The sequence below is a fragment of the Centroberyx gerrardi genome, chromosome 23 (genome assembly GCF_048128805.1).
Source record: "Centroberyx gerrardi isolate f3 chromosome 23, fCenGer3.hap1.cur.20231027, whole genome shotgun sequence".
NCBI lineage: Eukaryota > Metazoa > Chordata > Actinopteri > Beryciformes > Berycidae > Centroberyx > Centroberyx gerrardi.
Window position 1 is genome coordinate 12402605 of NC_136019.1, and position 14684 is coordinate 12417288.

The window sequence follows — 14684 nt, forward strand, 5'->3', positions numbered from 1 at the left end:
TTTAATGCATGATGGAACGCTCCTGAGCATTGTATGAGACCACGATATTGAACGTGCAGTACTTCAATGGTTTTACTTCAGGAGAAATTTGAATGGAGCATTTTTGCATATACCAAAGCACTATTCCATGAGGATATATCTATTTTCACTGAAAGTAAGCAAAATAGTTGTGTACTTCTTCCACACCTGCAGCAGAAACAAAATGGAAATCAAAGTAAAGATTTATTATCTGAAACCTTTACGGTCTACCCCTTTTTTCTTCCCTCTGGTCTCATGAATAATATCCCCAATGCCCCAGGGCAGAGACAGGGACTCTGTCCTGTGAGTGAGCACCGTCCTTCGGATGAGACGTTAAACCGAGATCCTGACTCTGTGGTCAATAAAGATCCCATCGGCACTCATCGCAAGAGTAGGGGTGTAACCCCGGTGCCCTGGCAAAATTCCCCAAAACAGGCCTTCCTTCCATCATGGCCACCTAATCATCCCTCGTTACCTAATTGGCTCTTTCAGTCCTCTACTCTCCACTGAGATAGCTGATGTGTGGTGAGCGTTCTGGCGCAAACTGGCTGCCGTGCATCACCCAGGTGGGTGCTACACATTGGTGGTGGATGAGTTGAGTCCCCTGCTCCCCCCCAATATGTGAAGCGCTTTGAGTACTATATGTACTAAGCGCTATATAAATGTAATCAATTATTATTATTTAATTTGAATTGCCCTAGCATAACAATTGTTCAATAAATTGTATTCCTAGAGTAAATGTATATAAAAGACATTTACACATATACCGGCAATTGTAAACACCAAAGCTGAGTTTAATAATGTCATTCACAATTTCATGTTATCTGAAAGGCAGCCAGGAATATGCAGGCACACAGACTCAAACACACACACACACACACACACACACACACATGAATATTCATCTGCGGCATGTTGACGCCGAGATAACACCAGGTTAATTCTGTCAGATTGTCTCCTGGCCTTTTCCGATGCAGACAAGCGTGCTCTTCAGATAATGATGGACGTCCAACAGAATACCTGTTTCATTTTAACCCGGGCTGACACAACCTTTCAGCATAATGAGGGACGCTTACCTGGCGGACTCCGATTCCCGGACCCTTGGGCTGGGTGTTCGCAAGCTTAAGTGCTTTTAAAAAGGTTCCGAAATACCAAAGGGGGAGGCAAGACAAAGTGAATTGTTCACGAACACCGGCTTGAAAACAATAAACCTATCGCACAAAACAGAGTCGCCCCTAAATCACGGGGTTGTTAAATAAGGGGAAATGGGAGGAAATAGCCTACTTGAAAGTTGTTGCTATGCTCCCAAATAGAGCCGTATCGAACGCAACTCGGATGACGCAGTGTGCTTGGTGTCAGAGAGTCTATCACTGTTCTGCCTTCTTTCCAAATGTAATGAAAAGTCACATAGGAAGCTATTCTGGAAGCTTCCAGTGTATACATCTGGGTGATCGGTGTGCTCTTACTTGATGTTGTCCAGGCAACCGGAGTCCGGCTTTAAGATGGCCGTGTGATGGAACATCTTGTAGAGAGCGATGCCCAGGAAGATCACATTGAGCTGAGAGAGAGAGAGGGAGAGAGAGAGAGAGAGAGAGAGAGAGAGAGAGAGATAGGGGAGAGACAGAGATTCAGGGAGACAGGGGTGAAAGAAAACACACAGACAGTGATGAAGCTTGTATGTTCCTTGTTTCAGTTCCATTCATTTTAAATCAGGGCACTTTGTAGCACAAAGTTGTAATGTTGCAGCAAGACTTGGTTTCCCACTTTGCCAAACAGAGCGCAAAATCCTATGAAACTTCTATGGCGGTACATCGGACTGAGCAGGGAACGCCGAGACAAGACAGCTGCATACTTGTATGAGGCAGCCTCTCCGTCTCACTGTATTCACACTTATCTCACCATATTCACACGTTGACTCAACCATAGGGAATAACTGTTTGTACTGCTGCATTCATTTTCTTTTCTGGTAGGAAATTGTTATACATGCGAGTTATCGGCTACGGAGCCCATCTGTGAAGGTGGTTCAACTCCCAGTGCCTTTTACAGTTGCCGCATCTGGGAAACACGTTTGGTATTAGTTGGAATTTTAGTGAAGGGCGAAATGTTTGAACGACTTGTTGCATTATTATCATTCTTCAAATGATAAGGTATTATATAACATCGTGCTTGCTGCTGTATGCATTAACTGGTATCTGAGTACCAGACTAGGAAATAAAAAAATATTCAGAAAGGTTTCAAAGACACAAATAATAACACATTCGTGGAAGTTGAGTCAAGTACATCTCAAGCAGCTGAAATATCTGAGGCAATTTTCAAATACAACTGGGCCCACATCTGCCCCGATACACTGTAATTAGTCAAAAAAAAGAAGAATAAAAGCTCATGTTTCACTGGTAGAAGTCGCAGAACTTCGATTCAAACAGACCCGCTGTGCATCTTCAGGATACCTCATTATTTTCCTGTTCTTCGGGAGTCATTAATCCCAAAAATAGAAAACGAGTGGAATTTGGACATGGCATAGGGGTGTTTTTCAGATAGAACGATTCCGCAAAAATTACAGCAATTACCATGCTAACGGCCACTGCTGTTCACTGGGAGGTGACATTCAGCTAATGGCAGGTGGGTCTGAAAATTGAGCCATTTTTAAAAAAAAAATGTAACTGCTCATAAATGCATCGTTGCCCCAACCCCCGTCAAATTCCCATGGGGAGAGAGTTGGATCTCTGCTCCAGCTATTCTTTCGCAGCGTAGATATTCTTGTTTGTGAATCTTAGAGAGAAAGGAGTGAGTCATAAGGCACATAGAGATGCATTGTGAGCGATTACTCCAAACTGGAGCATGAAAGTGCATTATGCATGTTTGGATTCAGCACCGGGATCTAAGCTGGGCATTAAGAGTCGTATGCGCAGCGGTGTGTGTGTGTGTGTGTGTGTATTTGTGTGTGGCTTTTGTCGGAATTACATATGTTTGGGTTTCTTCGCGGTCTACAGTAAATGATTATGTGGGATGAGCGTAGAGCTGCTCCATCCTCAATTGACTAATTGTCCAATTTTAGTAGATTTTTGTTATATTTTTAGCTGATTTACTGATTTTAAATATTTCTTATGATGTATGACTCATGTCCTGGAAAATGATGAGCACATCTCTGGCGTCACGATACTTACAATAAGGCATTAGCTTAAATGCATGAACACTAAATCCAACACCAAATCTAAAGCGGTTATCTTACATGCCTGCATTAACCTGAAGGGGGGAAATAATACACAATAGTATTCACAAGTTGGATGAATGACTTATACTATTATTAGAAAAAAACCTTATAACTATTAGTTTACTAAGCATGAGTTTAGTCAGGGACTGTCCTAGTTGCGAGAGAGAAAGAGTGTGTGTTTGTGTATGTGTGTGTGTGTGTGTGTGTGTGTGTGTGTGTGTGTGTGTGTGTGTACGCCCTCCTTGCATACGCTTGTTTTATCTGCACGCGTAGCTGTCTCCCTGCGTCTCCGAGGAGGAGACGGAGAAAGGTAGCAGAGTGCGAGTCGGCAGGGGAACAAAATCAATCATAATCGCAGAGCGGATTACTCCCAACACTGCATACTGAGCAGAGTTCACCCTCACTCGCTCTCTCTCTCTCTCTCTCTCTCTATCTCCATTTCTCTTTCCCGCCAAAATTGTCTCAGTCAGTGGCTGCGGCAGGGTGACGAACTGCAATATATTTTGCACGCCCCTCATTCGTTTTTCTGGACGGCTCCGTGCCCGGCGGTGGCATATATGCTCAACAGGGCAGGGAGGAGAGGGTGGGTGGAAGCTAGAAAAGGGATCTCTGTGGACCATTTAAGCGGCGACCCGCAGGCTAAGTAGGGTTAATGAGCGGAGGGTGGGGGGGGACACGCTTACCATAATTATCAAGGTTGCTGGTCCTATGAAACTCCAAATGAAGTAGGTGTCCAGGCGAAGCCAGCAACTGCAACGGGAAGAGAGAGAAAGAGAGTGAGCGGGGGAAAGGAGACATGAGGCGAGAGAAAGAGAGGATGGAGCCACAAAGGGAGCATGAGTGGAGAGAAAGTGTGTGTGTGTGTGTGAGAGAGAGAGGGAAGGGGGGTTGGGGTAGTGAGAGAGAGAGAGAAAAAGAAAGATTTGAGGTTACAGTTTTATACTCCTGCTCAGAGGATATATATCAAGTGGGAGGCTGGAGTGACACAGAGGAATGGGCACTTCAAAACACAGATCCCCTCAAGGGGCCTAAAGAATTATGACCATCACTGAGAATTTGGAGGGTAAGAATCTAAAGGGGGCTTTCAGTGTCATTGACAGCGATGATGATGGCCTTTCATAGCCAGAACAGATGCACTATACAAAGGGGAGGAGAAAAGGGGGATGGGATGCAGCAAAAATAGTAAAGGATGTACCTCAGGGCTGCTTAATGAGGACGACGACCAAGGTTTAGGTCAATAATGTTTTCAATTTGGCCGGTTAAGGTAGCAAATTACCATCATTGATAATAATTTATGTGATGATTCAATTAGTTCCCAATTGAATCCTATCTGTATCCCTCCAAAGGAATTGGATTGACCCCGGGCCCTGACCGACATGACCACACACACTCCTTAAGCACTCAACAAAGTGTCCTACATGTTACACGTTAACCATGACGACTCTCCAGGACTCTGTATAATTATGTCAATAATGAAATGATATGCACCGCCTTGACCTCACGCTTCATATCGGAACGCCACAGAGAGTCAATCTCCTCTCTGAGACACCAGAAGCAAAGGGGCCGATGGAAGGTGACAGGGCGAGCTCCTTTGAAATGACCGAAAAAAAAGAAAGAAAAAAAGAACTTGATTCATGACCTGTAGCTGAATTATTAATCTTTTAATCTCCGCTGCTGCACCAGATAGACGCCTCCATTTTTGGCCACTGGAAAATTACAGTTCATGCAGCCGCGTTGTCACTCAGGCTGACAGAGAGGCAAAATGGAAGTGGCAGAGAATTAGCTGTAATTCAATAGCATTTTAAGGCAGATTGAAGTGTAGGGGCACTTGGGCTTTGGACAGTAATACGTAGGTGTTGAGGAAAAAATACGACATTACAGCTACTACATATCATGGAAGACACAATGTAGTCTGTGGAATGGATATTTAGGCATCTGCTGTTATATAAAACTTTTTTTGTTTTGATGCAAAAAAAAAAAAAGCTTCATCTCACACATCTTGAACCCATTATGCTAGCAAAACAAAGCAAGATACAATGCCGCATGCTATGGTGAATGCTATGTTGGTCCCATTTGCTTAGAGAAAAACAAAATGGGGCATCTCCAGTATTTACAGACACAGATTTCAAATTCAGGCGAGAAGCTCAACTGCCACGGCCAAGTTTATACATCTGTTCCACTTTTTGTTTCCACAGAACTGTGCAAAACAGTAGACAATACTTTCAAACGACAGAGAATATATGAAGAGACAACAAGACAAAAATTGACTGTTCCTTTGCTGTTACTGGGACGTGATATCGCTCCCCCTCACTGATATCAATGGATGAGAGGAGGCGACACACAGAAAACACACGCGGACACATGCAGAAGCGCACAAACGCAAACACAAAGACGCACAAAGCAAACGGCACTCCGGCGGCTCATCAAAGGCTCCGCGCGTCGCCGTTATAAATTATGCTGAAAGCTCTATTGTTCCTTTTTACCTTCTTTTTTCAGATCATAGAAAGATTTAAAGACATGGTGGGTGGTGGGGGCTGCGGGCTGTCATTCCCCCCCCCCCCCCCCCCCCCCGCCCCCCGCTTCCTCTACCTCCCCTTCCCCACTTGTGTCATGGTTGTGTTTGGCTTTTAGTTTTGCATTTCTTCCTGACATGCTGCATTTGCACGGTCCCGTCCGGATTCCTTTAGTACCCGAGCAATGGAAAACCATAAACGCGTCCCCGCCGATGCAGGCGCCGCCGCTTGTGTCCCTACCGGTGCGCCGCCGCCGCCGACTTGCGCTGGGTATTCAGGCATTCGTGCCGCCAATCTGCAGTGAGCTGACACCGCATTTTAGTTCAGAGAGAACGCCCTTTGAGCTGAGGCGACTTAATCTGCAAACACTTTTTTTTTGCAAGAGAGCGAGATAGAAAGCAGTTTCAGTGGCATGGCGAACTGATGACTAATGCACGGTGAGCGAAGCCATGTGAAATATTTGGGCCAAGTAGATCACTAGCGGCATCTTGTTTCTGTCTTGATTATTATGATGTGATGAGTCGTCCCGCTCTCTCTGTACCAATGGCACATTCTGCCTTGAAGTATGAGCTCAAACACTGGTACCGTACGCCGGTGTGTAAAATTGATCAACAATGTCCACCAAGTATTCTCTATCTTCAATGGAGCAGAAATAGTAACTAGACTACCGGAAATAGTAACTAGACTACTGAAGAGTGACAGCAGTTTTCTTTAAATACAAAAGGTCACCCTGTCTCCCTAGTTTACCGGCTGTTACTGTTTTATTACTTTTATTTGACTGGGGAAATTAAGAATACATTTTCATTTACTGATGTGCCCTGAGGGAGTATTTTCATTGAGAGGGAGGGCCATGGATACATACACACACACACACCCACCCACACACACACACACACACACACACACCTCGGAGTAGAACTACAGCCTTGTTTCACTGACCCCTGAGCAGCCTCATTGGAGTAATGGAGAATAAAGTGCCTTGCTCAAGGGCACATTTAGAGTAATCACTGAGAGAAATGGAGAAAAAAATCCTCCTTCACTTTCCTGGGATCAGATTTTACAGGTTGATCTAGGAATATAAACAGGCTCTCAGATCAGATTTTTTGGCACTGGCCAGTCCCAACAATGGGAATAAGGCATGTTCACACACAAAACATGCTCAATTATCTTCATTCCAGCTTCAATCATTCTCACATCTCCTAATACTAGCATTATTAAGTTACTTGTCCATCAGGGACAATTGTGACTGCAACAGTTGTATGTTTTTAAGCGAGGCTGCCTATGATAACACTACTAGGGTCCCAAAATCAATTTGAGGTGGGACCGTGCGCCCTCCCCCACCCTCCGCTACTCGCCGAGTGTCACGCCTTATCCCGTCCTCCATCCTTCAACGGCTGCGTATAATTGTTCCACCGGTGGCGGGTTTTAATTATTCACATGATGCCAAGACTCGGGCGGTGGCAGCTATCACCTCATCCATCACCAAGAACTATGGCTCCACCAATCTACAAATGCACTGTCTAACAGTTGTGTGTGTGTGTGTGTGTGTAAGTGCATGTGTGTGTCTGTGTTTGTACAGTATGCATATGTGTGTGTGTGTGTGTGTGTGTCATATATGATAAATATCTCGGAAGCAAACTGCTGATGCTGGTCTTCATTATTTTCAGATGGTTAGAGATTGACAGAGGAGAAGAATGGAGGGCGATCGTCTGCCTGGCATCACACTGTTCACAGACCAGTTTACATTTCAGAGGAAAGGGCTGGAGCAATGGGAATTATTTCTCAAGTAGCTTCTGTAGGAAACACAAAAAAGGCACTGTTTCTCTCTCTCTCTCTCTCTCTCTCTCTCTTTCTCTCCCTCTTTTTTATCTCCTTTTCTCTCTTTCACCCTCCTCTCCCTCCCCCAATCCCTGAAATCTCTCCATCTCTGTTCTCTACCCTCGGTGCAGTAATTTGGGCACTCTGTAAATGCTGAAGGCATTAGCCACAATAGCCTGACATTCATCCGGCAATACTATCTCCTGGAGTTAGCATTTTTCACTGTCAAAACAATGTCAATTCAGCACAAGTACGCAGCTTGAGTAACCGTTCGGCTTCATTAAAAGTTGATGATGAGCGATAGCTATTGGAGCACCTTCTGCAATACTGTTAAAACCCCTCAAACCAACACAAACAGTTGTCACGTTGTTAGCAGCATTTGTGTCGCCATAGATACACACAGGATGGCGGGGCTAAGTGGGGGGAAAAACAGGGAAAAACACTAGCAGGGTGAAGACTCATCCACAGCTTCGAGATTGTCATCAATTTTGTATCTTTGTTAGCCGTGTCAGCTTTTAGCTCCACTGTCAATTTCAGTAACCTCTTAACACTAACAGGCATAAATGGTAGATACTGATAGCATTGCTAGTGCAAGTATCCAGATGGGGTTTTTGCACCTTGTACAAAACTGACTTGCACCAAAAATCTATGGCAAATATGTGTATATAGCTTCCATTCTGTGCAGTATCCATACTTAAATATCAGATTCAGCATTTGTCCCATAATATTAAAGGGGCCAGAAACACTAAAACATGACTTGAAATGTTAACTGATATCTAGGTGTTGTTTGAGATAGAAGACAATCATACTAAGCATTACCTCCGCATATAAGTGCATATGTTGAACTGTCAATGTTTTAGGCACTAAGTCGACAATTCTGTTTTCCAGGGTTAAGTAGGTGAACGTCGTTGGATTTTTCGTAGTGTCTTACTTAAGATAGACACATGATCACTCACAAATGAGGTGATTAGCGTAATTTGATGTGTTCATTCAGAGATGAATCGATAGATGAGTGTGTGAAGCAATGTCAATTTCGACCATGTTCAGCCCTTCCATGCTGCACACTGATGCTTGATGATGGGGTTGGGAGTTTTGAACATTTTAAAATGCCTCACGCCGCTTTGTGAAGATATAGTTAGACAACCACAGAAAAAAAGTTAACTTTAAATAGGGTTCAAGGGAATTTGTCCCCTGGAACACTGATCGACTTTTTTAGTTACTGCTCAGAAATTTACTTCTGGAAAAAAACACAGGGCATTTCTAACTCTAACAACCTCATGAATTGGAAATTAGGGCTAAATCCATGATATTTGTCTGGGGATGTTCAAGGGTGTGCATCATGTTTGTGATAGTGATCGCCAAATCCTCTCCGAGAGCAACGTTTCCCACAGCTTTTGAAAGGTTCCATAATTTACTGTGTATATTTTTAAAATGCTCTGGTAAATACTTTTTGCATATGCTACATTGGCAACGGGTCCACAGTGCAACACCGTGAGGCTGTAAATCAAAATGACCACAAGTACTTGTAGTAAGTTTAGAGAAAGAGGAAAAGGAAATAATATTTGGGGCTTTTTTTGAGAAGAATTTTCACCTCTATTCTCTCTTCGCAGTACCAGTAAGGTAAATGATTTAAAAAAAAAAAAAAAAAGATCTTCTAAGTTAAGGTTTGGGAAAGGAAAGCTGATTCTTCTGCTGCATTCAGACAGACGGTGAAGTCGAAAACCTCTATTTCCCAGCTAGCTCCAGCGATACTCACACTCGGTCGGTGCCGTAGCTGCGGTAGTCCACCGCAGCCGAGACCGCCACGATGAGCGCCGGAACTCCGTAGCCCACCAGGTAGAAGTAGCGGCGGCGCGAGTGTTCACTCTCAAACACTTCCACCAGCATGATGTAGAGCTGCACGCCCTCCAGGAACATCCAGGTGAACGCCGCCAGGAAGAAGAAGTGGAGCAGGGCAGCGAAGACAGCACATGCAATCTGGGGAGGGGGGGGGGGTGGGGGGTGGCAAAAAAGGAAGAGATGAGAGAGCGAAAATAAGATAGATGGAAAGAGATGGAGAGGGAGAGAGAGGGGAGAAGTGAGCATTTACTGTACATAAAAGCATAATTCAATCAAATCTGTACCTATGGCATTCAGCTGACTTCATACAGGATTAAATGCCTTGCTAAAGGGCACAGCGTCACTGGCAAAGTGAAGCATCCAAGCAATCCAATCCTATCAACCAAGCAGCCTCTTTTGACCTCTCCATGTTTCTGCCTTCCCAACAATTAGCATTGCGAAGTCCGGGCCAGCTTTGTTTGGCTGTAGCGATTGGATGTTTGCCTATAGTGACTGGCAAAAGAATGCCGCAGCTAGTGAGCCCATGTGGTCTTGTTTGCTGTAGCTGGCATGGATGACAGAGAGATATGAAGAACGGAAGTCAACAGTCCAAGAGCCATTTGGAGCCTATTGTATTGTATACCACACCCAGGTGCAAACACGCAATGTAGTTACACACTCGCATGTGCAGGAGGCGATGGAGACACAGGCAAGCACCTGGATGGGCGGTCGTGCACATGACCCCACACACACACACACACACACACACACACTCAAGAATATGATACAGCACCTCCATGGATTGATCTAATTATTGGCACAATTGAACATAACTGGGGTATTTTGTCACTGAAATGGATTCAATTAAATAACTAAAAGGTTGAGCGGACATTAATTGCAGTCCAGGAGAGTGATCTTTGAGTTAGGCTCTGAATCACACCTATAAAATCTTATGGAAGGGAAAAGTGTAGGGCCATGATCTTTAACTTTATAGCGAAGTAGCTTTGCCAATTCTAAACTATTGGACTGATTATTGGATACAATACTGATAGTGATATTTGCAGGGCAAAATAAAAATTTTTTTGAGATATATGAGATAAAAAAAAAATAATAATAATTTGAATGACATTTCCTTGCACAGCTCACTCATAATTGACTTAAAATGCTTAATTTTAATCAACAAGACTTTTAGTTGCATAACCACATAATTAACACGTTGATTCGATTAGCATCCGAGTTAATGATCTTCACTTATTTCTCCCTGAATGTATTACGTGAATTTATCATAATTTACCTGCACTGATAAAATGTGTGGACTGTATGTATTGTCCAATATGGAATAGGACCCAATTAATAAATAAATAAATAACTAAATAAAAAATAACAGGCTATTAGCAATAAGCTGTGTTCCAGTGACTGACCCTATTTAAAATGTATGTATGGATGTGTGTGTGTGTGTGTGATCATTTCTTACTGTGCTCACAGAGAGCTAATTACATTCACAACCACTCCAACTTTCTTTCTAGGAGAGCAAAGCTTACTGTGTACTTTTCCTCATTAGCAAGCAAACATGGCATGATTGTGACAAGCTGTAGGTGGAATCAACCCCTCTGGCTTCCCTGTATATACAGTAATGGCTCCACATTTGTCCATGCTATGAGTGGCATGCACACACACACACACACACACACACACAGACATGCACACACACTCGAAGATGATTGTGCAGTGACAGCATGCCTCCACCTGCTACCCACAGCTGAGCTCCTACAGGAAAGTAATGGCATCCAACTGCAGCCATTAAAGAGGAAGGTTGAGTGTGCTGAACAGCCTAATCCAGATTATCCGCAGTTTTTACAAATTGGTCAACCGCACCGAGAGAGGGCCTGGTACGGTATGTACAACAATGATATCGAAAAACAGACTGACCAAGTACAAGTGAGTGAGTTTGCAGGTGTGTGTGTGTGTGTGTAGCGTCTGAATGTGCGGGTTGTGTGTGTGTGTGTGTGAGAGACAGAGAGTTGTGAGTATGTGAGTATACTTGTGTGCGTCTGCATCTGTACACCCAAAGGAGGGAACATTTGTTGAATAAAAAAAGCATCCGATTCTTTTCTCTCAATGTTTCATCTCAATGAATTACATGAAGTTGTGGGCTATTGGGATTCACTGGGAAGTAACACTCGGCATGACATCAGTAGTTACATCTTCCCCAAAAAATGTAAGCTGACTCTAAAAACTAAGAATCTAGAGAGGAGATGGGGAATGTAAGTGGACATTCATGCCAAGCTCTAGGGGAAATTGTAAGAGGAAAACTCATAAGCAAAGCTCCCTGCATTGCATTATTGTGCTCCTGAGATGTTGACAAATTCTACCATTGTAAGGTAGACAAAAAACATGTATACTGTGGAGACTGAAGGTGTTTGCCCTTCAAATGTGGCAAAACCCTTTGGGCGTCGCGTGCATGCAAACACGTTCATGTCTCAATGATTCTTCAGAGAGTTTCATCGCTTTGTCCGCTGTGACTGGCTGTCAGAAGATAAGACAGACTGAGACCCTTTGCTGAAAGGTCATAACTTCGCAAAAGAACATTATTAACTGATTTGTTTATGGAGGAATTGAAAGATATGAGTGTAGGAGTTAAACGGACCAGGTCACGACCTTATGACATTTTTTTTTTTGCATTACAAAATCCTTTGCTTTGGCTTTTTGATTCGCTTCATTTAGCTCTTTTGGTGCCATGGGTTTTGAGAGAACTGAAAAGCCAAGTTGCTCTGTAGTATAAGGGCTCTAACCTCAAGATCAGTAGTACTATCCACTTTTGAAATTACTCCCTAAAGTGTTTAGATGAATAATTTTACTTTGGGTGAAGATTTTGAGAGACGGAATCCATTGTGCAAAGCTAGGTCATATCACAGCATGCTAGGTTTTTCTAAATTCAAATCCCTAATATTCAGTACATACAAGAGAGTTTGGGATTCTGGTGTTGATTTCAAATGATAACACTGCTATTGCACTGAATAAAACAATACATATACATTAACTATACATTTGAACATTTTTTACCCTCAGGCTAATAAACTACCTTTTCCAGGCTGAATTCTCAATATTGAACTCCCTGTTTTTCCCTGGAAATATTCTGCTGGCTCTGATGCACCTACCATATTTTATGGTTGTTAACGGAGATAAACTCATTATTTTCCACTGTTTTATATTGTGATTGAGCATGTATTTACTGTTGTATGCTGTTAAGTATGCCAGTGATACGCCATCCATGCATCAATCCGTCTATCTGTATTACCATCCGAGATTTTAGTAACTGGTGATTTGAATTTTCATGTATTACAGAATTTATGCAGCTTTTGCACTCTTTTGATCTGAAAGGGTCAACCATAGAGATATAACAGTTATATCTGTGTTATATCTCTATGGGGTCAACCCACAATCACAGCCACACTTGATCTTGTTATGGTTTGAACATTGGAGTGGAAGCTCATATGGACAGCGCGATCTCACATCATTACTGTGTGTTTTTCAACTTAGATGCCGGTGTTCTAAAGGATAATTTGAATTGTAAAATACTCTAACTGTAAAAAAAAAGGGCTATTTTAATGCACAATCCGCTGCTATTTTTTCTACGTTTATGCAAGAACAACCTTAGACACATTTTCAAGTGTACACGACAAGGTTGAACATTTTAAGTCAAGACTAAGATACTGTCTTGACATTGTTGCCCCAGAGAAAAGTAAAAAAAAAAAAGAGTATGGTCAGAGCAGTGCCATGGAAAAATGATGATTCCCGCAAGTTAAAGAGGGACTGGTATAGTACTCACTGACCGCAAGCACAAATCAATGTATTCTGTAGCATCACTGAACCAGAGCTGCATAATGTTACATCACACCTTAAACCCTCCACGCACTCTCTGCACCCCATAGCTATAGCGCTTTAAAACAGCTGTGGTAAAACTTCTACTCAAGAAACAAATCCTAGATGTTTTAACACTTTTAGACCTATTTCAAACCTGCCATTTCTTAGTAAGATCCTTGAAAAGGCAATGTTCACACACTCAATTCTTTATTTTTTAATTCATAATTAATGCAATTCATTTTCTACTTGAGAATAATATTCATGAAACATTTCAATCTGGTTTCAAGTCAGACCACAGTACTGAAACAGCAGTGGTTAAAATTGTAAATGATCTGAGACTAAATAATGAGAACAGTTCTGGTACTTTTGGATCTAAGTGCTGCTTTTGATATTACTGACCATAGTATATTCCTAAAAAAAGCTTGAAATCTGGATTGGTCTTCCTGGAACTGTACTGAATTGGTTTAACTTTTATCTGACAGAAAGACAGTATTGGCCACCATGTGCTGAATAGGTATAACATACACTTTTGGTGTTACAGGGTTCCATACTTGGTCTGCCATTATTTTCTGATTTCTCTGTAAATGCTGTCACTGGAAAACATATGAACATGGTGTCAATTTTCATAGCTATGCAGTGATATATAACTGTATCACCATACAGTGCTGATACTGTGCATGTCTTGATAACATGTCTGTCCAGTCTTATAGAGTGGATGGACGACAATTTTTTAAAAATAAATCAAGAGAAAATAGACATTTTTCTAATTACAGGAAAAGATTTTAAACAAACTAGGTAATCTGGCTCTACAGATAAAAGTGGCGATAAGAAACCTAGGTGTGATTATTGACTCTGAGCTAAATTTTAAAGTACAGTGGATAGCATAAGAAAGACTGTTTTTTAGCATATATGGACAATTGCAAGAGTGATTCCTATTCTATCACCACAAGGTGTTGAACATGCATTCATTTTTTCTTGCCTCAATTACTGTAATGCACTTCTTACTGGTTTGCCTCAAAAGACAATAGACAGTTAAGCTCGTTCAAAATGCTGCTGCTAGAGTGCTGACTAGGACTAAGCAGAGTGAACATATCATCATATCATATCATACATATCATTGGCCACTTTGCACTGGCTCTTTTACTTGTTTTTAAGGCACTAAATGGTTCTGTACCTCCAAACATATCAGATTGCCTGACGGAAGATGTTCCAAGTCACTGCTTGAGATCAAACGCTGGTTTACCTAACATTCCTACTGTAAAACAAAATAAAAGCAGAGAGGCCGTTTTTTGTTTTATGCTCCAAAGATTTGGAGCACTCTCCCACTTCTCATTCATCAGCCTCCCTCTGTAAATAGCTTTAAAAAGCAATTGAAAACGTATTTCTTGAAGATTGGATTTTCAGAGAATTTCTATTATTTTTAGCTTCATTATTTTCATCCT

The 14684-nt window shown here is 42.2% G+C and overlaps 1 protein-coding gene across 1 annotated transcript in view; it reads right to left on the reverse strand.

Moving 5' to 3' along the window:
* The window catches only part of LOC139914573 (adhesion G protein-coupled receptor L3), a 142500-nt gene that overhangs the window by 18014 nt on the left and 109802 nt on the right, over positions 1-14684 (reverse strand). The window contains exons 15-17 of the mRNA XM_078291708.1: positions 9317-9537; positions 3913-3979; positions 1485-1576 (exon numbers count right to left, since the gene is read on the reverse strand). Of these exons, the coding sequence (XP_078147834.1) occupies positions 1485-1576; positions 3913-3979; positions 9317-9537 (380 nt within the window). The remainder of the gene's footprint in view (positions 1-1484; positions 1577-3912; positions 3980-9316; positions 9538-14684) is intronic.